A 22,440-nucleotide genomic window follows, 5' to 3' on the forward strand; every position below is an offset into this window, starting at 1 on the left:
AAGTTCAGAGAGTCGATTTCAGTACCCAAATTTCAGAAGTCTAAGTGTTTTGGAACGAGACACCTGCGACGGTCCGTCGTGCCCACGACGGTTCGTCCTGCAGGTCCGTCGCCAAGTTCAGAGAGTCGATTTCAGTACCCAAATTTCAGAATTCTAAGTGTTGTGGAACGAGACACCCTCGACGGTCCGTCGTGCCCATGACGGTCCGTCGTGGGTTCCGTCGTCTCAGCCAATTTTTCCAGAAATAAAATCTGCAACTCAAAACGACTAAACAGGTCGTTACACTTTAGATCCTGAATCAAAACACTACTATTTCCAGTTATAAGAAGATCATCTACATAGATCAACACTGCTGCAATATTACTTCCAACTCTCTTTGTGAAAAGAGAATGATCATAAGAACTTTGAGAATAACCAGCAATAACTAGAGCCTCAGTTAGCTTAAGGTTCCATTGCCTAGAAGCTTGCTTCAAGCCATATAAAGACTTCAACAATTTACAGACTTTGTTCTCCCCCTGCCTCTAAAATCCCGAGGCAAGTCCATGTATACTTCTTCAGTGAGATCACCTTGAAGAAAAGCATTATGGACATCCATTTGAAAAAGAGGCCAACTATGGGATGCTACAACACTGATCACAGTTCTCACAGTGACCATTTTAGCCACTGGAGAAAAAGTTTCATGATAGTCCAATCCTTCTTGTTGATTATAGCTTTTGGCAACCAACCTAGCCTTGTATCTTTCCACCTCACCACAGGCCTTAAGTTTAACTTTATAAACCCATTTTGAACCAATAGGATGTTTACCAGATGGCAAATTCACTATTGCCCAGGTATTGTTTTGCTCTAAAGCAGCTACTTCAGATTGCATTGCATCCACCCATTGTTGATGTTTGGAAGCTTCCTTGAAGCTGGTGGGTTCCACTATAACTGAGAATCCCTTGATAAAGCTATGAAAGGATGGTGTCAAGAGTTCATAGGACAAATTATTAGCAATAGGATATAAACAAGTCATATGGACTTAGTTGAAACTAAGTAGTCCTTATGCCAAAGAGGAGGCTTAGAAGATCTGGTAGTCCTTCTAGCTGGTGCAAGATTACCATCACTTGTGACATCATTATGTTGTGACTCTAACATATTATTCTCAAAAGAAGGAGCATGATGTGCAACTTCTGATTGTATATGATTGATCAGTGTCTCCTCAACATGTTCATCAACAGAATCTACAAAATTTGGAGATATATTAACATCTGCATGATCAAACATGTCCATTTGTATAGGAACAGTATGATCTGTGAATGATGATACTTCTTCTGTGATAAAATCTTTGAAAGGAAATGAATTCTCCATGAATGTAACCTCCCTTCTTACTGATATAACATGAGTCTCCAAATCCATGACTTTGTATCCTTTTTGTGTCTCTGAGTAACCAATGAAGACTGATCTTTTTGCTCTTGGAGCAAATTTATATCTCCTTGGCAAAACTGATACAAAACATAAACATCCAAACGCCCTCAAATGTTCTAGATTAGGTGCTCGTTTATATAGAAGTTCATATGGTGACTTCCCTTGTAGTACAGTTGTAGGCATTCTGTTTATCAGATAAGCTGCAGTTTTAACACAATTTCCCCAAAATCTGATAGGCATTTCACTATGAAACTTCAGTGCTCTGGCTACATTTAATATGTGTCTATGCTTTCTTTCAACAACACTATTTTGATGAGCTTTGATGAACTATTCCAAGAGAAGATAACAAAACACTACATTTATAGTTAAAAAACTCAGTGCCATTATCAGTTCTTACAACTTGTACTTTAACACCAAACTGTGTATTAACCATCAACATAAAATCTTTCAATATAATGTGCACATCTGATTTGTGCTGAATTAGACAAAGCCAAGTAAATCTACTGAAATCATCAACAATTGTCACAAAGTATTGCTTATTATCATGGGTAAGAACTTTGTAGGGTCCCCAAAGATCAATATGAAGAAGTTGAAAAATATGAGTTGACTTAGAATTACTTGTAGGAAAACTCAATCTACTTTGTTTTGCCACTGGACATATCTGACAGCAACTGTATGTGGTGATGTTGAAGTGCTTCTTAAGAGAAGGTATTTGTTCCATAACCTTGATAGGTGGATGTCCAAGTCTGAAGTGCCACAAGTCAGTCAAACTTGCATCCTTTATTGATGTTGAAGCTGAATTAACCCTTGCTCTAATAGTACCTTGTAGTAAGTATAAACCATCCACCTCTTTACCAATCCCAATCACCTTGCCACTGTAAAGTTCCTGCTATATACAAAAGTGAGGAAAGAAACTCACACTACAAGATAATTCCTTGGTGAATTTTGCCACAGATAGTAAATTGAACTTAAAATCAGGTACATGAAGTACATCCTTCACTGTCTGATTTCCAAATATGACTGAATTGCCTGTATGTTTCACTTGAGCTCTACTTCCTGTTGGCAACTAAAATGTACTCGAGTGTTCATTCCTTGTGTTTTTCAATTCATACATGAGCTCCTCATATGAAGCAACATGATGAGTAGCTCCTGAATCAATTATCCAGTCATATGCAGAGGATTTAGTCTGTAAAGAAACATTACCTGTCAAGTTAGCCTTGCAGTCACTTGGTTCTTTGTTGTGTAATAGATTCTTCATTTGATTGTACTCTTTCTTTGTGAATTCAGACTCCTCCTTCTGTTTATCTACTGAAGCATTGTTAGCATATGGCTTGAAATTACCAGTGTTGTAAGCATTACTGTTGTAAGATCCATGTGATCTAAAACCTTTAGTATTGGTCTGATATGATCCACTAGAATCTGATTGCTTCCTCTTGCTCTTGAAGTCAAAAGGATAGCCTACCAGCTTGTAACACTTTTCAGTTACATGATTTTTGAAACCACAAATCTCACATCCAGTATTGTTATTGCCTGGTAACACCTTCTTCCCTTTGAATCCTTGTCCTTGTCCTCTTCCTGCCATCATAGTAAGTGGCTCTTTGTTTGAATCCACTACACCTAATACTCTTTGACTTTCCTCTTGAATTACAGTTGCATAAGCTTGATTAATGCTAGGTACTTCACTTTTCAGCAACAAATCACTTCTCACATGACTGAAAGACTCATTGAACCCCATCAAGAACATCATCAATCTTTGTTGATGTAGATGCTCAATATAAGGCTTAGCATCATCACATTTACATGATGGTGAGGGTACCAATACATCAAACTCATCCCATAAATCCCTCAATTTAGAATAATACTCTGTTACAGAATCCGTACCTTGCTTTAATGTGGCCACTTCTGTCCAGAGTTGATAGATCCTAGTGAGATTAGACTTATTGAACCTCTCCTTGAAATCTTTCCAAACTCGTTTTGCATTAGATGCATATACTATTGTTGTCAACATATTGTTTGCTACTGTGCTACTAATCCATGAAAAAACCACTGCATTGCATCTTTCCCATTGAACTGCTAATTCATCCTTGTACATACTCTTCAAGCAAGTTCCATCTATGAAGCCTATATTATTTTTCACCAACAGTGCTAATCTCATCGATCTGCTCCAAAGACCATAATTCTCAAGTCCTGTGAGTTTTGTTGTGATCAATGCTACACGAAGCATGTCTGAAGGCTGCAGATGAAGTGGATGATTATGTCCAAGTGTTGCTACAGTGAGTTCTGCCATGGCTGTAATCTGAACTTCAAAAATTACTTTGCGGAAAGAAAAATTTGAAATCAATCTAGTCCTAGTTTCGCCTGCTCTGATACCATAATAGATTTCTTATGATCATGGAGCTAAAACTCCATTGTTGCAGATCCCTGCAACTCTAAGGAATTTACAGACAAAAAATCCAGAAGAAGAAGAAGAAATAGAGAGTATTATTCATATGCACTGAATACAATTTTAGTTCCTATTTATAGGAATCATATTATGATATGTATTCACACTTTAGGAGTTTTAGTTAGTTATAACTAACTACAAGTGGCCTAACTACTTTCCTGACTCCTAACCAACTAACAAGCTTAACTACTTATTGGACTATGTAATTCCAATATTTACTAATGAGCCAAGGTTACAAAATAGGTATGTACATTTCATTTACATGATTAAAAAAAATGAATGCTTCGTACGGGAGGATAACTAAGATTTAGTCTTAGTTATGTGGTCTTCTGATCCTAACATTGAGATCTGTTACATTAGGTTAGAGAAGAGAGATTAGTATTCATGAAAATATTAGATTGAAAAAATGATTGAATCATGATTAGTTGTTACGCGCAAATATAAGTAAAGATTTATTATTTTGATTTTTTAAGTTTATAAAAAAATACACATAAATCAATCATATCCTCGATAACGTAGCAAAAAGGTGTCTCTATCCATATTCCACGATGAAATTAAAATACAAAGGTAAATTGTATTTGTAAGCAAAAATTTGATCTGTAAACAAAATAGTTATAAGCTAAAAATTAAATATTCCAGCTCCATTTTAGAAAAGATTCGGTATTTAGCTTGAGAAGTACTTAACTATATAGTTTCACTTCACCACCTAAATTTTACTTAGCTATATTGCAGTACTAAATACTAATGCAAAGGATTTACTCAACCTTTGATGAGTCATTTTTGACCAAATTGTCAATTCTTTTGGTGGTGTTTTATCTTCTAATGAGGTTCTTCCTCAAGTCATTAAGGTACTAATTAATTATTTTCTTTGAGTTTGAGCTTAAAATATGAGAAGTATTTGAGATGATACAAAAGGACTAATGATTGAGTCTTCAATTATACTTTCTTTTTCATTTTCTAAAACTGTGTTATACCTTTTTTGAAGTCCTCAATCATTTTCCTTGTTTGAAGTTCTATTCAACTGAGCTTTATTTGTTCGTGCTTCAACAAAGGAAATCTTTTCCTTATCGATCAGCTTGCATCGTATTATAGTTCACAACGCTTAGCTTGTTTCATCTTCACTGTTTTTTGGCAAGCTTTGATCTATTTTTTTTGTTTTATTACACATTTTTCAACACCACCTTTTTACCACTGGTTAACATACAAAATTACAAACATACTCTATATGTACGAATCCAATTTTGATATGAAAATAGTACCTACTAATTGAAATATTATATAGTAACACGAACAGAAAATTAGCCCGTAAAAACTGCAATTGCCAAGAAAAATCAAGGGTAAATAACAAAATATCAATAATCAACTTCACAAATTCAAAATCGCAACAATAAAATAATTATGAGATCAAATAAAAATTACTTAGAAAAAAAATCATCAAAGAGATGTAAATAATAAAATTCCGACATTATTCATTACAAAATTCAAGGGATTCTAGTTCTCTAATGTAAAAGAGGAAAAAATAATTCTGCAAATTTGTATCTCAATCAAGCTTAATTGGAGACACAATAATCAAATTGGGACTTCTTTCCTAAGAAATTATCAAAGATGAAGAGAATCCAAAGAAGATAAAAAAAAATATACAAAAGAGAGCAAATGGAGATGAGAGCACATTGAGACACAGACAGAACACAGGAATAATACGAGTATGAAAAAAATGCTACTTGTCTATTGAAAGGATACAATACATGACACGTAATACAAACTAACACATATTAATTATAGGTTAAATAACTAGAATATCCTTGATTTAAAAATAAATTACATTAAGCATATATGTTGAAACTTTGAAACTGTCTCTTTTAAATAAGAGAAAAAATATTGCATTTTTTTTAAAAACAATTTTTTCTTCTAATAAAAAAAGTTATTCTTAAATAATATTTTTTGTTATTATTAATTTTTAAAAATCTCTTTAACTAATAAGAAAGCATAAAATAATCTTTTTGTTAATGTATTTTATCAATTAAAATAAAATAATCACATGTATTAATCGATAATATAGGTTATATATATAAGAACACAATAGTTTATCATTAATATTTCATTTAGACTAACAATAACAAAAATTCTTTAAAATATTATTAGTTCTAAATGTGAGGCCTTTATATAATCAATTAAAAACTATATACAATTATTTTATTTTAATTGATGAGATGAGATTATTTTATTTTAATTGATAAGATGAGATTAAGGAGAGGAAAAAAATATTTTTCACTTTTTTATTATTTAAAAAGACTTGGCAAGAAAAAAAAAATATTCTTTAAAATAATATTTTTATTAAAAAAAGATGTGTTAAAAATAATGGTATGCTTATTAGAAAAAACAATAGATTTTTTACCTAATTAAAGATAATAGGGACGTTTTAAGCTAAACTATTAACCATAGTTTGGACAAACTATCAATGAATTCTTTTTCCAATTGTTTTGAATTTTATTTAGGAAACAGGAGTTGTGGCGTGCAATCTACCGAATGTTTTTTATTTGATAAAAACTGTCTTTTTTAAATATTTCTCTTGCAATAGGAGATTTCCTACGCTAATCAATTTAGACACTATTTATTTGGAGAACTTTCTCGTATAATCACTCAAAAATAGCTTAATTATTATCCATAGATATAGTTTGATAATTACAATTGGTAGCTACATGTTATAGGAAGGATAGAGGCGAGCGACTGGGAGCGGCGAGCGAGAGAGGGCAAAGAGTTGGAGAGAGGTAAATCGTATATGTATATCGGTTAGATAATTGTATATTATATAAATGTATTTGTATATATGGAGAGCGAGATTGGGAGAGGGAGGAGAGAGGCGAGCGAGATAGGGAGAGGGAGGAGAGCGGCAAGCGAGAGAGGGCAGAGAGTGGGAGAGAGGTGAATTGTATATGTATATCGGTTAGACAATTGTATATTATACATACATATTTGTACATATGATAGCGAGATTGGGAGAGGGAGGAAAGAGAAGAGCGAGATTGGGAGAGGGAGTAGAGAGGCAAGCGAGAAAGGGCAGAGTGGAGAATGATGAATTGTATATGTATATCGGTTAGATAATTGTATATTGTACATATGTATTTGTATATTCTAGCGAATTATACATATACAAACATGGTCAACCCATGTAATTAACGTATAATCTTAGTCGTGAGTGGTAATTATAGCAAACTATAGATATAATGAGTAATTAAGTTGTATAAGTTTGCTTAACCGTGTAATTTTATCTTATTTATTTGTATTTAGGGAATGAGTGAATTTAAATAAATTAAATTTTAGATTATTAAATGTATTCATTTATGTTAAAATTTTATTTTATTTGATTGGAATAAGTTTTAATGATTAAGATGTTGAATAAGTTTTGATATCATTAAAAGGTATTTTGTATAGATGATTTTTTTCACCATTACTATTATTGTCAACCACCATTACTGTTGTCAATCAACAACCACCATTACCATCAAAATCACGAGCACCATTAACAACCATCACTAATACTAATGTCGCAATCACACATATTACCTCCAACAATATAATTATATCTATTATCGCCATAATTTGTTGTCATCTCAACGACCTCCACAACTACTCCTGCATGCAATTCTACTAACAATCATCTCCACTATCATAACAAACCAACACACACCATCTATTAGTGATATCTCTTGACTCAATTGACTAATATTATCTTCGATGTGTTAGTATCTTATTAGTGATTTAATTTCTATTATGATTAGGAGAAGATCACAATACTTTTGTAGTTGATTCTTTCCTCCTTTATTGTTTACTCTCTTATATAAATACACATACATATTATTAAAAAGGCATAATACATATATTAAATTCTAAATTTGGCTTTAAATGTTACTTTGACCTTCAACTTTTATAATACACAAACAGACACTCTAACTATCCAACTTTTAAATAAATAAACACATGAGTCCTACATGGCACAATACACGTAGAACTCCACGTAGGAAAAAAATGACATGTGTGTTTATTTGTTCAACTTTATACAAGTTTAATTGTCTATTTGTGCACATTCCAAAGTTGAAGGGCATAAATGTAATTTAAAACCAAGTTAAAGGGTACATTTATGTATTATGCCTATTAATAAATAAACACTTCTCTCCAGCCATAAAATTTATATGGTATCCCACATTTTATCCTGAGCATTTGTGTTCTGTTGGTGGCAATAACAATGGTCTCAACCACACCTCTTCTGTAGTTGTACCAAATTCCCCCTCAATTCTCTCCATGAATATAATGAGCAGTTGAACAGGTACGTAAGTATATCCTATCAAATACTCAATTTCCAAAAGTAATTTTACCTCAGCCATGGTATGCATTTTGCACAGCGTTTGAGAAAGCACGGTTAAACTTAAACATGATTGATCATAGTAAAAGTAATTCGATTTTTTACCAAAGTAAGTCATTATTTGAATCAGTTTACAAGAATATTAATTGAGGTGTCCGCCAAGTTAGACAGCCTCTTTTTTTATCATGTGTAACACAAGAACGAGTCTTGTTATATATTCTTCATCATGTTTTCGAGGTTAAGGTTTATGTCCTCCTCAGTGTACTCATCGTCTTTTTATTATCAACGGGCGCCCCACCCCACCAACATGGGGAATTTCAACTAAATTTGTTGACATTATCTTTTACAACTACGGCAACTTCAACTTACAAATAAGGAAAATGCAATGCAGAGCACTCCAGCAAGAACAGAGGAAGTAATGACTATCTTCTTAGGCATCTTGCCATGATCAGATCTAAGTAACATTGCCTCGTAAATCGGCAAGCAATTGACAACTGCAAATCCAGCAATGAACAGTTGGATGAATAACTCGTCTAAACTTTCCATCCTAAAGATTACTGTCTCGATTCCTTTGACAAATGCTATTAGATTGATGATCGATACTGTTGCTAATGGCACAAACATAGGTGAAGGAATTCCAAATGAGAAGACGCTTTGATCATACATTTTCCTTTCATCCTGCCCTGCTACTTTGTTTGTAACGTTGAATCCTTTTGTCGTGATCCCTAACTTTTTCGTTAGGTACTCTATTGAGGCGAAAAGAAAAGGTGACAATGCCTTCACGTACCACATTCTCTGGTCGTTCCACCACCTTTTCGTTGTACCTTTGAACAATATGAACTGTACAAAATCATGTGCATAGGCTCCAAAGAATAGGAAGACATACAAGAAGAACCATGGATCAGAAACCTGTCACAAGTTCAAAAAAAGAGTTATAATCTCAATTGAATGAAATGAGCATATTGAGGTAACTAGGCTAGCGTGTATGGTCAAGCTTTTGCGAAGTTAAAAGTGCTTATTTTAGAAAGTTACGGTGTTTGTCCATGCTTTAAAGGGAAAATAAATACTTTTGAGTAGTAGCAAAAGTAGTTTTTGAGAAACTTGACGAAGTAGTTTTTTCTCAAAAGTACTTTTGGAACCTTGATCAAACATAACTTACTGTTTTACTACTGACGGAAGTATCTTTTCAAACTAATCAGTCAAACACAAACTGTTACGCACAAAAGCACTTCTTACTGAATAAGCAGATTTCAAAAGTTTGACCAAACAGGCTACGAGAATTTCAGATTTTGTACCTTGGGAAAGATGGAGATATTGTTGAGGAGGCTTAGTTGTGGAACGCAAGCATATAGAGTGACGGGTATGCACCAAAATGGCCAGAAAACATAATGTATGTAGCAATTGGCCCTCAAAATTCCCAGAGCTTTGGTTCCAAATGTCAATGGACTGTGTTTACAGGATAAAACTTCAAGGTGTCCAAAAGCCCATCTTTTAACCTGGCTTAGTACATCATCTAAATTTATCGGTACTTCACCTAAAAATGCAGGCCTTTCAGGATCGCAAAATATTGAATCCCACCCTTCACAATGCATCATATAACCTGTGTATATGTCTTCTACAAGTGTTCCATACTTGATCCCCACCTGAAAATTCGATCATACGTGCAATTGTCATTAGATAAGGTCCAAAATAGTCCCTTACATTTGAATTTTTGAACTAAAATATTTTTCTGTCGTAAGTTGAGTGACTATCTCAGAAATCAACTCAAACAAAACGATAAGCATATAAAGTAATTTTCGAATACAAGTTAGAGAACATACATAATGCTTTTTGATTATTATTTAGAAAGTTTACCTTGGTACCCCACTCGGTGTTGTTGTACTCGTAGTTGCAGCTAGCAGCATGACTAGCCAGCTCAACGACTGACACACTGGAGATAGCCATACTTCGAGTATGGCTATCTCTAGAGTGTTCTAGTGATGTAACTGATGATGGGCTGCCATAAAGAGCACTACGATTGAAAAAACAGCCAGTTCCACAGTTATCAGGGCCACCAAGACCATCCAAGCCTGAAGGTGAAATTCGGAATGTACGTACATTATCACCACCATATAAATCAGCGTCGTTGAGTCCATGATATCGTTGAGGGAATTGAACATACCCTAATTTAGACCTAATTGAAGGATCACAAAAGTAACAAAGGACGCGCTGAGGTGTTTGAGGATCATTTGAGTACATGTCACAATCAAGAGTCAGAATTATTGGTGCATTTGTCATTGCTTCTGAGACTCTGACCTGAAAGATTGAAGAAAAACAAAATCAAACATCATAGTATGTCAATTCATTATATGGTGATGTGAAATATGACAAGTAATTTGAGACGGTGGAGACTAACAAGGCATGTTTTCTTTATTCCCTATAGTTCATATTAAGTGAATTGTTGGGGACAGTAGCGAAGTCAGAATATTCACTAAGAAGATTTAAAATTTGAAGAAATAAACGCTTGAACTAGTCGAAAGGGGGTTCAATGTCTACTATATATACATGAAAACACTAAATAAAAAAAAACACTAAATCAAAAATGATCTTTAGTAGTAATTAATTGACGGCAATAGCATAATTGTCACTAAATATGTACTTTTAGCAGCAATTAGTACTCTTTTTATACGTCCTTAAAGTCTTTAACAACATTAGATCCACTGGCAATTAACTAATGCTAGTAAAAGGTTTAACACTCTTTGTTAATCTGTATATTTAATGCCATCGAAAAAGGTTCGCATCAACCCTTGGTTTCAAGCTAGCTTTGCCCCTAGTTGGAGGTATGATACACTCCTTAAGAAGAATATTAAAGTAAATAAATTAAAGGCTACTTTTCATTTTTATTCGTTTAATTATTTTCAAACTATTCTCGTTAAAAAAATGTAAAGTAATTAAAAACCTCATGAAAAATATCTTAACCACTCAAGAACAAAGGAGTATCAATGATCACAATGCTACAAATAAAAATGGGCTTTTCATTTGTTTCTTACCAAAGCATTGAGTGCCCCAGCCTTGAAATGATGAAGTGAGGTTGTGCTTTTCTCTCTAGATACATAAATGAGATTTGGAATTGAGTAACCTTTGATGTCTTTATCTTTGTCACTTTCCAATAATACCTGTTTAAAAGAGTAGCAAAAGTCAAATACAAGTTTTTCTTGTCCCTACTAAGAAAGGATTAGGTCCACCTCATTTAACACCCCTCTAGAGGTACATTATGTTGGGTTAAAAAGGTAGAATAGGAAATGAAAGATGGTGATTTTTACGAAGGATTGTGACCTTTACAAAAGATTGTATTTTTTCTAATACATTATTGTTATGTTAGCTTGTAAACTATGTGCCAAATTGATTATTAGCTTCCTAAGCACAAATTGCACCTTGTGTTGGTACATGGTTGAGTGCCAAATGATTTTGAAACTAAAAAGTTCAATTTTATGTGCATCAACAACAATATATTATGCCAAATCATCTGATACAACAACATATTTAGTGAAAATCGTATAATATAAAATGGGGTTTGAAGAAAATAAAGTATACACAAGCGTTAACATTATTTCTTTGAGACGGACTAGATATTTCTGAAAAAACCTCGATTCAAGCGAATCAAAATAATAATTATACGAGGAGTGGAGGGGATCTGATAATGAAAATGATAATGGAGAAAATATGACAATTAATAGCAAAGTAATATGAAATATATATGCAAGGAATCGTAATAATAACAACAATATGAGATCACCCAAACACAGTAAACCACATATGATATCAAATGTGCATCAACGACAATATATAGTGCCACATAATCTGACACAAAGACATATTCAGTAAAGTCTCGTGATATAAAATGGGATTTGGAGAAAATAAAGTGTAGACCTGGATTATAGCAGGATGATCTTTGGGAGTGAATCCTTTGGTCCATTTGCTAAAAGCTTGATGTTGTTGTGGGTCACTAATACACTCATCAACAACCTCACCTCTCTCAACAATATTCTCTATCCTCATCTTCATGTCCATGTACAAATTCTACATGATCACATCATGACATAAATTAAAAGTTAGAAAATACATAACATTAATGCATATTACTTAACTTTTTGATATTCATAAGTTACTTGATCCAATTCATTTGAATTCGTGTATAATATAATATGTAGTTTAATGATATTAGCATGAAATTTTTCTTGTTAAATTATTAAATTTTATCTGTCACTATTTCTTATTTTCTAATAATGAATTGCATAATAATTATTTCTACATTAATGTTCGAAGCTTTTATTAAGAACATAATAATTGTTGCACTTTTCATTTAAAAGAAATCTTGCTTCTCTTTTAATCTAGTTTCTTCGAGTAGGGTTGTTTGGTAGAGTGCATTACAAAAAATAATAAATGCATTAGCGTTGTATATTACAAGTACCTTGCTTGGTATTTTTTCTCAACCTAAGTATAACTAATGCAGTCATTAGTTATACACTCTATTCACTATATCAAAAATAATCTTTAGCGGCAATTAATTAATCGTAATAGCTCAATTGCCGCTAAAAATGTCGCTAAATATGTATTTTCAACGAAAATTAACACTCTTTATATATGTCCCTAAAGCCTTTAGCGACATGGGATATAATGACATTTAACTAATGCCGATATATACTTTAATACTGTTTATTAATGTGTCTTTCTATTGCCACTAAAAGTTGCTTTTGTTGTAGTGATTGTGTATTAAGGTGTGTATTACTTATATCATCAATATTAATTAGCAATGATTATAATGCATGTATTAACATGATTAAAAACCTAATTGCCCCACAAAACCTTTTTCACATCTTTCCACCATAATAATGGAGGATATCTTTGTAAATATTCTTTTTGTGTAATGCATGTTATTTTTAATGCAAACTAAACAATGCATAAAAATAATCTATGTACAATTAATGCAAACATAACTAATACATTGTATCGCTAATACAAGTGTTGCTTACACGTATTGTTTTACACATTATCTTTTACACTCTATCAAACGATCTTATAGTGCAAGATTAAAATATACATTAAGTTACAGATTATGACATAGGAATTGCTCTGATTTAATGTAACAATCGCTATTGAAAATTACTTCTACAAGGGTTTGTTTTAGTCCATACGTATTCAGGCATATTTTATTGTGAAATTTGAAATTTGATTTTTTTTAAATTTTCAAAATAAAAACTGATATTAAAAATCGTAGTTATTTTTTATGCAAGTAATTTTAAATAAAAGAATATCTTTTTATTATTTTTCAAAATCTATAAAAAAATTGAAATTATGAAAAGATAGGGCAAAATGCCTCCAATTCTGTTTATACGAGGGCCCGTTTGGGCATACAACATGGTATGATGATACGGAATCATGATATGGTATCATATGAAATCATGAGATGAAATTGAAGTTTTATTTGGACATGCGATGTGAAATTTCGGTGTAATATATTTTCTCATAAACATAAAAGTTTCATAAGTTCTAAAACAACTAAATAGCCCTAACCGTTTATTAAATCTTATCAAATAAAAAAATTATAAAATTGCATAATAAATTATTACAAAGATATTTGTTCTCCACTTAAATAACTGTTTCAACCTAACTTTCACTTCTCGTCAATAAATTTGAGTAAAAACACAACACCTTTCACGGGCTCTTCAAGATTTTAGTACTCAACAATCGTGAAGCGTGAGTTAAAGGTACTATATTTTGATGAGAATAATAAATTTTATGTCGGTGATAATAATAAATCTTAAAAAGTAATGATGTAATTATAAATTTTATTTACATGTGAAATAAATGGTTAGTAAACATAAATGGGGATTGTTTTAACAAAATATAAGCTTGTGGATCAATTTTTGTATTAAAATATCTCAAATCATAATATGGTATTCCCATATAATTTCATATCATGATTTTTGGAGAATATGGAATGACATCTCATGATATGAAATCATGAGATGTAATCATCCAAACGCTGATACCATATCATGATATGGTATCGCATGGCCAAATTCCTACTAAGCACAATTTATTTCGTATTGATTTTTGTGTCCTAAAGTGTCGGTAGGTAAAAAATTATTTGAAAATTGATTTGGGCATTTTCCTACTTTTCTTTGGCACGTCAAAACATTATATTATAATCAAAGAGAATCTAATACCATTTTCAATGATGACCTCTAATTGTTTGACTAGTGTGATTATAGTCGACATAGGATAGGAGATTCGTGAATCGTTTAATGGTAGGATTATTTTATCTTATATTTAATTAGACGTATTAAGTAATTTTAGGATTATTTATTATATTATTTATATTTCAATAATGAAATAAGTTATTATAATTTTATTATAAAATAACTTATTTTGTAATAATTTATTTTAAAATAATTAATTTTAAAATAACTTATTTTCAATCAGAAGATTCTAAATATATAAAATTGAGAAGAAAAATATAATATGAGAAATTGTAAATTCTTTGCTGACTTAATTTAACTTAAAAAATAAGATCTAACTGAAAGAGTCTCTTTGCATTCAATTTTTTCGATCTTTATTTATAAAATTATATCAATATGTCCTAATATTTATTTTTTGAAAATTTTATTTATAAAATTACGTTAAAATTTTAGTTAGTCAAACAAACAAAAAAAGTTCAACGAAAACTAGCTGGTCCCAACCATCTGCCATCTGCCATTTTTTTCTTTTTTCATTTTTCAATTTATTCTCCTTATATTAAATATTTTATGTTAATGTATATGTATACTTTTTAAGTCTGATAAAAAATTAAATATTTTTTTGTTTCAATTTATATAATTAATTTTACTTCTTGAGATTCAAACAGCTTAAATTTGATGATAATTTATTCATAAATCTTCACATTGATTAAAATGAAATTTATATATGTGTTTACTATGTAAAAAGTATTATAACTCACAATAATTAATAATTCAAAATATTTAAAAGATATATAAAAATTTTACGATAAAAAATAAACTTGTATAAATATCAAAATTCAAAATATTTCACATAAATTGAGATATAAATAAAAAAAGTTAATTTAAATTTTAGCTTTACCTTTTATTTTCAATGAGACCATATATAGTTGCATAAAATATTCATAATTTGTTAAAATTAAGTTATCAATATTTCCATTCCATTATTAAATTTGTGAAAAAGTCGAACACTTCACGTAAATTGTGACCTAATACACATGTGTATGGTTATAAATTACTTTATTTAATTGTCTTTATAAATTATTTTATTTAGTTATTTATTTCTATAATATTAATATATTCAAAAAGTTATAATTTATGATACTTATTATGTATTTTTAAATATTTTAAAAACGTTATTTAAAATATCGAAATGCGATAATTTAATTTAACTTTAAATTGATTTTCTAAAATTACAGAGAAAGCAATAAAGACACTTTTTTCATTCATATTTAATTGTCATGATTACTATTTTTAAAGTTAAATTATAAGAATTTTGTCTAATATTTCAAGATGCATTTTTCATTACAGTATCTTTTATATAATTTTTAAATATTTAAAATATCAAATTTATTTAATCTAATTTAATTTTAAAAATTAACTAAATTGACCGCAACATAACAAATAAAAATATTGAGATAGTATATAAAATAGTAAATTATTTAATCATAATGCTTTTAATTACCTCAATAATCTGAAATTGAGAAGTTATAGTATGATTTCGCCGGAAATACTCCTCCGGGCATCTCTGCTCGATTTTATTTTCCCGGCAATAAGGCACCCAACTCCGAGCAAATCCCGCCGCTTCCATTAAAGCAAACAAAATAAGCTTCGATCCTCCGTCATCGGATACATAAACCGAAAGTTTCTCCGTCGGATAATCATAAGCCAAAACAGATAAAACAGTGTTAACAGTAGTCAACGGCGGTTCCTTAAACGGATCCGCCGTACATATAAATACATCAATCGCCGGAAAATCCTTATTATCCACCCATTGTTTGAGTTTCTCGGGGAACTGTTGACGAGTAACTGGGTTTATGAAGAATGACTGCGATGTGAACCACATGAATGCTAGAATAAAATCCGATACCAACATGAAAATTGACAGGCCGGGCAGGGGAACTGCGGTTAATGTGAACAAGTGATGGTAGAACAAAGCTATAATGGCAAATCCGTATACTGATGAAAATATTCGATTGAGCAATTTGCGTCCGTACATCACTTTCAGAGAGTGAAGAGAAGATGAAGATTCCTCCATTTTCTAATTTGAACAAAATAGAAAGTTCACACTCTGTAATTATTAGTTCAAAAGTTGGATAAACAGCATCCCTATTGGATGCAGGGCTAATTAGATTTGCAATGGAGAAAAACAGCAGACAGGCATATATAAAGTGGGCACAACATTATTTTAAAATGAATTTATTTTTCAAATTCGAGACAAAAGGATAATTTCATTGAACATGTGCGTGTTAGATTTTCTAAAAATAATATTTATAAATATAATGTTAAAAATAAAGAGTCTGCGCAAGTTAATTTAGCAGCACAATAAGCTTGTGTGTTCGTGGAGTTATAAGGTACCTCGCGGAATAAATACGATCGTGAAAAGGAGCATCAGCACAAACGCATAAGGAAAAAATTGAAGGATTCAAAAATTTCAATGTATACATAAAATATAATTTTACTTATATATAAAAATATAACTTTTTACCAAGTTTAAGTAAAAATCTATAGATTCTTACTAGTTCCGTACATGAGCACGACTATAGTAAGTCATGATTGGAGCACGACAAACATACGTATGTCGTAGACAATAATGTTTCTATTTTTACTTGTTCATCGTTTTTTAAAAAAAAAGTTTTTATTTGTGTTTTTTAATTTATTAAGAAAATGTAATTAATTTTATTTCATATTTTAGTCTTAATAATAATTATTTATTCTTTGATACCAAATATTAAATATCAACTAATAGGATACTATGTATATAATCATATATTAATGATCTTCTTTTTTTTATTTCAAAAAATAATGATTTTTTTTTGTAACTATTTCGTTGCATGTTAAAAGCTATAAGATTAAAAAAAAAATTGTACATAACTTTATTTAGGATGACAAGATTCAAAATTTTTCTTTATATTTTTAAATTTTGTGTTAAATCAAAGTAAATCACTCTTTTTGAAACAGAGAAAGTAATATCTTTTTTATCTTTCCAAAGCTGACATCTAATCAGTTTCCATTTTTCTAATGTATAATATATCGATTGTATATTTTACTTTTTTAAAATTGTGTGTATCAATTTTTTAAATATATGTTAAAAGCATTCAACCATATCATAAGGAGCTGTTTGGTTACTGGTTAGAGTTATGCAGGTATTAGCTATACAGGGTTTAGTTATATAGATATTAGTTATGCAGGGTTTAGTTATGTCAGTTCAGTTATGTTGGGTTTAATTATGCAGGTATATTAGTTATGTAGATATTATTTAGTTACGTAGAGATTACAATACATGAATTATTAACTATTGAATATTAAACTCGTTGTAAATTATTAATATATGTTATTTACAAAATAATAATACATGCTAATAAAATGTGAAATATATTAAAAATATATAATGTTAATGTTTGATTAGCATATGCACCGTTAAAAAATATACAATCAATTTCTAATATTAAAAAAATATTCATATTTGCATAAATCAATCAAAATGGTAATTATATAAAAAGAAAAAAAAATAATCTATATATAATAAACAAAATAAAAACAACACATGTTAAAATGAAACAATAAAGTTTCTAATTAAAAAATAAAATAAATTTAAAGATAAAAATGATCTAATATAAAAAAGAAATAAAAACAACAAACTTATATATAGGAAAACAATAAAATTTCTAATTAAAAACAATAAAATAAATTAATAGAAAAAATATGTAATTTATCACTTTAATATATGTATAACTAATACCCACATAACTTATTTCACCTTCTACCCTGTATAACTTTATACATAGATTCCCTCATAAGTTATGTTGGCATTAATTACGTAAGACTACAAAAATGCAACCAAACTTGATATAAATTATGTTGACTTTCACTTAATACAGAACTTCTATCAAACATAGTAAAATTAATGCAACTTTTTATACTTAAATAAGATATCTCTTATACAGTAACTAAACGACTCCTAAAAAAATGAATTATTATCAAGAATCTAAACAAAAACAAAATTCTAAAATATACAGACAGTTTCAAATATTTAACAATGACTAGTGGTATAAAAAGTAGTATATAAGTCAAACAAATAATTAAAAATAGTTCAAGCAGAATCACTTGCAAATTGCAATAAATAAACTTCATGACTATATTCCATTCCAAACAAAAAATCAAAAGAAGTGAAAAGAATATTTTCAAATGCATATAGGGAAAATTATTAAAAAATTAAAATTATATCAAAAGTTATTGGTTTAATTAATATTAACTACTTGAAAACTATCTTTACAATTCTAGGAAAAAAGAAGTCATTGGTTTAATTAATATTAACTACTTGAAAACTATCTTTACAATTCTAGAAAGAAAAAAAAGTCATTGGTTTTATTAATTATTACTACTAGAAAAACAATTAAATGATCAAATGGCCGTTTGGTCAAGCCATCAGAAAAAGGGGTTTGTTTTGATATTTTCTTTTTCAAATAAATTGTCCATTTTAGTATTATTATTATGACTCTTTTAACTCCAAACTTTTGATTTAGTTATCTTTGAATATATGAATATTTGTATTGAAACATCAATTAATTTAAATTGATATTATGTAAAAAACAAAAAACTTAAGCTCATTTAGAGAAAAAAAATTCGAACTTAAAATTTCTAATTATAAGTGAAAGAATTTTATTTATCCTATTCTAACCTTAATTCATCAGTGAATAGGATTATCTGTTCAAGACACTCTTTTTTTCTTTTCTTTGAAGAAGGTTTATTCCTTTAATGTGAAATGTTTTTAATTAGAAATAGAATATAAGATTTGTTTTTATAAAATTTATTATTTTAAATTTATCATGACATTCTAAAAATGTATATATATNAGAATAACTGTTAAAACATATATGAAAAAGGAAAAAATAATAATATCATAGAAAAATAGAAAATGAAACACACAAAGTATAGCAAGTAATTATTCTTCAAAACTTTATTAAACAATTATGAAACATCGCAAAAATATAATCCGTGTGAGTAAATAAATTCTTGCACGTTTTGTTTTTTTTTTGTTTAAATAAGAATGAGACATCTTTCAGCCCATCAAGGGATGCGGGCAGTAGATGATGTTATTTCTCTTTAATTAAAGTTTTATATTTGATTTTTGAGTATACAATTTTCGTTAAAATAAAGAGCATGTCTTTTGGAATGAGTCCCTAAGAGATATAAATTAAAATTAATTGAGTTTCAATATACAAATATCAAACATCAGATGAGATAATCAACGAACGCAGAACAATAAATAAGTCTGTTTCTTTTGTAACTAGAAGTTCCGTATTCGAGTCTACGTATGAAAAAAATCTTGATAGAAAGCATTTCTTTCCAAATAAGATTCTATGATAACTAACTCAAAATAATAAAACTTCAATACGAATATCGGACACTAAATAAAAAATTATCAAATGTTGTCATTTTTTATTGATGGCCATCAGCCATGAATTAACGTGGTAGGTGAACCTTGCGGGGTCCACATAAATGCTAGAAGCTAAGGAAGTAATTGACATTATTGACGGAGTTAAAATTTTGATTTATAAATTAAAAGTTTGTTTTAAAATAACTATTTCAAATATAATACTTAGGTCTCTAAATTTAAAATTTTTAATGACATTTATGTTATTTGAGTAAATCTTATTAAGTTCTACATTATAGTATGTCGTTTATTCTTCATCCATCCCATATATATATATATATATATATATATATATATATATATTATTTTAGTTATCCCTATTCATTTTGTTACAATTATATTTTAAAATAAATAGTATGTTTTGTATTTAGAGTTGCTAGGGCTTTTGTTTTAAAATTTATTTCAATTTTGAATGAAGAAAAGGATTTTATAAAATATTATTCGTAGATTGCTCCATCCCCAATCAGTCAATCTTCTGTCATTGCTATATCAATCTTCTGTCATTGCTATATCGTGGTTGAAGGGTTGCTAACAGCGGAATAGGGGTGCTGACTAAATACCAAACATACTATTTTTTCCCTAAATTCAGTCAAGCATTATTTTTTTAATATATAATCTTTTATCTATTTGTATTTGTTACTTTACCTATATCTTATTTTATACAATACTGAATGCACCATGAATACTTTAATGCTTGTAGTGATTGTAACAATATCAATGTATATTTATTAATGCTAAATAAATGAGAAATGAAAAAGCAAGTGAAATTTCACGAAAAATATATAATTTTATTAGTTTAATTTTAATAAACAATTTCTTACTAATCAATATTGAAATTCGACAATAAATAATGAGAATCGGTTAAGTAGTATTATTGAGGAGTTTGGAGCCTAAAGGGTACAAAATATTAATAAAAATTCAAAACGGTATATAAAATTTTATATTAACCAAAAGGGTAAAATCGCTGCACCAACAACGATTTACCCCACCGGAAAAAGCAAAATCGCTGCAGAGGCAGCGATTTTGCAAAATCTATTTTTTTTTAAAAAAAAATGAAATCGCTGCCTAAGCAGCGATTTCTTCAAAAATTTTTTTTTTTTAAATTAAGAAATCGCTGCAGGGGCAGCGATTTCAAAAAATAATAATTTTTTTTTTTGACATTGCTGCCCCAGCAGTGATTTCTTAATTTAAAAAAAAGAATTGAAAAAATCGCTGCTGGGGCAGCGATTTCGTAAATTTTTTTTTATATAAATCGCTGCTGGGGCAGCGATTTTGTAAAAAAAAAAATTAAAAATAGATTTTGCAAAATCGCTGCCTCTGCAGCGATTTTACTTTTTTCGGTGGGGTAAGTCGCTGTTGGTGCAACGATTTTACCCTTTTGATTAATATAAAATTTTATATACCGTTTTAGAATTTTTATTAATATTTTGTACCCTTTAAGCTCCAAACTCTATTATTGAGTATTGCTGTCTATCTTGATTTTTAATAATATTAGTTGAAGATCTCAATATTTTGGGAATGGAGAACATGATTTTTTTTAAAAATGATTTTTCAGAATTTGCATATTACAAGACAAGATCATATTACTTTCAATTTGGGCTAAACAATTCTTTATTTCACATTATCTTTTTGCTTACAAGTTGCTAAGTTCTTTTATTCCCCTATTGGAAATACCATGTTTATTTATAGTTTTTTTAGTATCTTTTTTTATGAGAGGTGTGATTCCCCATTGAAAATGTTATATTTTTGTGATTTTCCAATTAAATAATGTAAAATTTATTTCTTTGTTTTTATGAGGGGGTGATTCCTTCATTATATATTATTATTATTTCTTTTGTCTTATTAAAGAGGGGTTGCTACTCCTCAATTACGTATTAATTTTGTTATTCTATGAGAGCAGGGGTGTGATTCCCCTATTTATTTATTTATTTATTTATTTATTTGTGAGGGGTGTGATTCCTCCATTACATTTTAATTATTTTTTTTTGCTATGAAAAGAGGGATGTGATTCCCCTAATTCGCATAGATTTTCCAAGTAAAATTTAAAAAAATTTGGCAAATAATGTTTATCTATATAATTTGTTATTATTTGATAAATAACCCAAATTCTTAATTAATAGAAAATATTAATATTTGGGCCAAGTCTCATTATTTGGGAACTCTAAAGGATGATAAGGTTGTTGATGAAATGATGAACAATCAGCTTTATAGGGTAACAAAGTCATGTGTCGTGTAATACAAACATATGATTTGTTTTGATAGTTTTTAAAATTTATGGGTATAAATCATATTTCTTAAAAAGGTTAAATATATTTTCCAACTAGTGTGGGTCTATGGCCAAACACAGTTGAATTTCACTCAAATAATATTACCTAAAATATTTGAAAATCTATGATCAAACACTAGCTAAAAATGTCACGTCTCGATCAAGATGAAGTGAGAAGACACTTAAATTTGATCCTGAAGAAAGAATACACATTGATAAATAAATATAGCCCCACGATATGAGATGAGATGAAGTGAGAAGACGTATTCACAA

At 29.6% G+C, this 22,440-nt stretch overlaps 2 protein-coding genes across 2 annotated transcripts; both read right to left on the reverse strand.

Annotated features, from left to right (window-relative positions):
• Positions 1–1,823: 1,823 nt before the first annotated feature.
• LOC114075218 lies at positions 1,824–3,691 on the reverse strand. The gene is made up of 2 exons (XM_027913567.1): positions 2,608–3,691; positions 1,824–2,290 (listed from the first exon to the last, which is right to left on the reverse strand). Exons 1-2 carry the CDS (start codon positions 3,689–3,691, stop codon positions 2,256–2,258), a joined length of 1,119 nt encoding a protein of 372 aa, XP_027769368.1. The 3' UTR covers positions 1,824–2,255.
• A 4,589-nt stretch (positions 3,692–8,280) lies between these two features.
• On the reverse strand, positions 8,281–16,698 carry LOC107005682 (cellulose synthase-like protein G3). The gene is made up of 6 exons (XM_015204327.2): positions 15,930–16,698; positions 12,117–12,266; positions 11,237–11,362; positions 10,062–10,502; positions 9,503–9,850; positions 8,281–9,116 (listed from the first exon to the last, which is right to left on the reverse strand). The coding sequence occupies exons 1-6, from the start codon at positions 16,500–16,502 to the stop codon at positions 8,568–8,570; spliced, it is 2,187 nt and encodes a 728-aa protein (XP_015059813.1). The 5' UTR covers positions 16,503–16,698; the 3' UTR covers positions 8,281–8,567.
• Positions 16,699–22,440: the final 5,742 nt, after the last annotated feature.

Source organism: Solanum pennellii, chromosome 12 (assembly GCF_001406875.1).
Source record: "Solanum pennellii chromosome 12, SPENNV200".
Taxonomy (NCBI): Eukaryota; Viridiplantae; Streptophyta; class Magnoliopsida; order Solanales; family Solanaceae; genus Solanum; species Solanum pennellii.

Coding starts and splice junctions, on each gene's coding strand:
- LOC114075218 (XM_027913567.1), bottom strand. CDS start 3,691: ATGGCAGAACTCACTGTAGCAACACTTGGACATAATCATCCACTTCAT. Junction 2,291..2,607: donor CTGCAAGGCTAACTTGACAG/GTAATGTTTCTT, acceptor TGTATATAGCAG/GAACTTTACAGTGGCAAGGT.
- LOC107005682 (XM_015204327.2), bottom strand. CDS start 16,502: ATGGAGGAATCTTCATCTTCTCTTCACTCTCTGAAAGTGATGTACGGA. Junction 11,363..12,116: donor ATCATCCTGCTATAATCCAG/GTCTACACTTTA, acceptor TCTTTTAAACAG/GTATTATTGGAAAGTGACAA. Junction 9,851..10,061: donor ACACCGAGTGGGGTACCAAG/GTAAACTTTCTA, acceptor TCGAATTTTCAG/GTGGGGATCAAGTATGGAAC.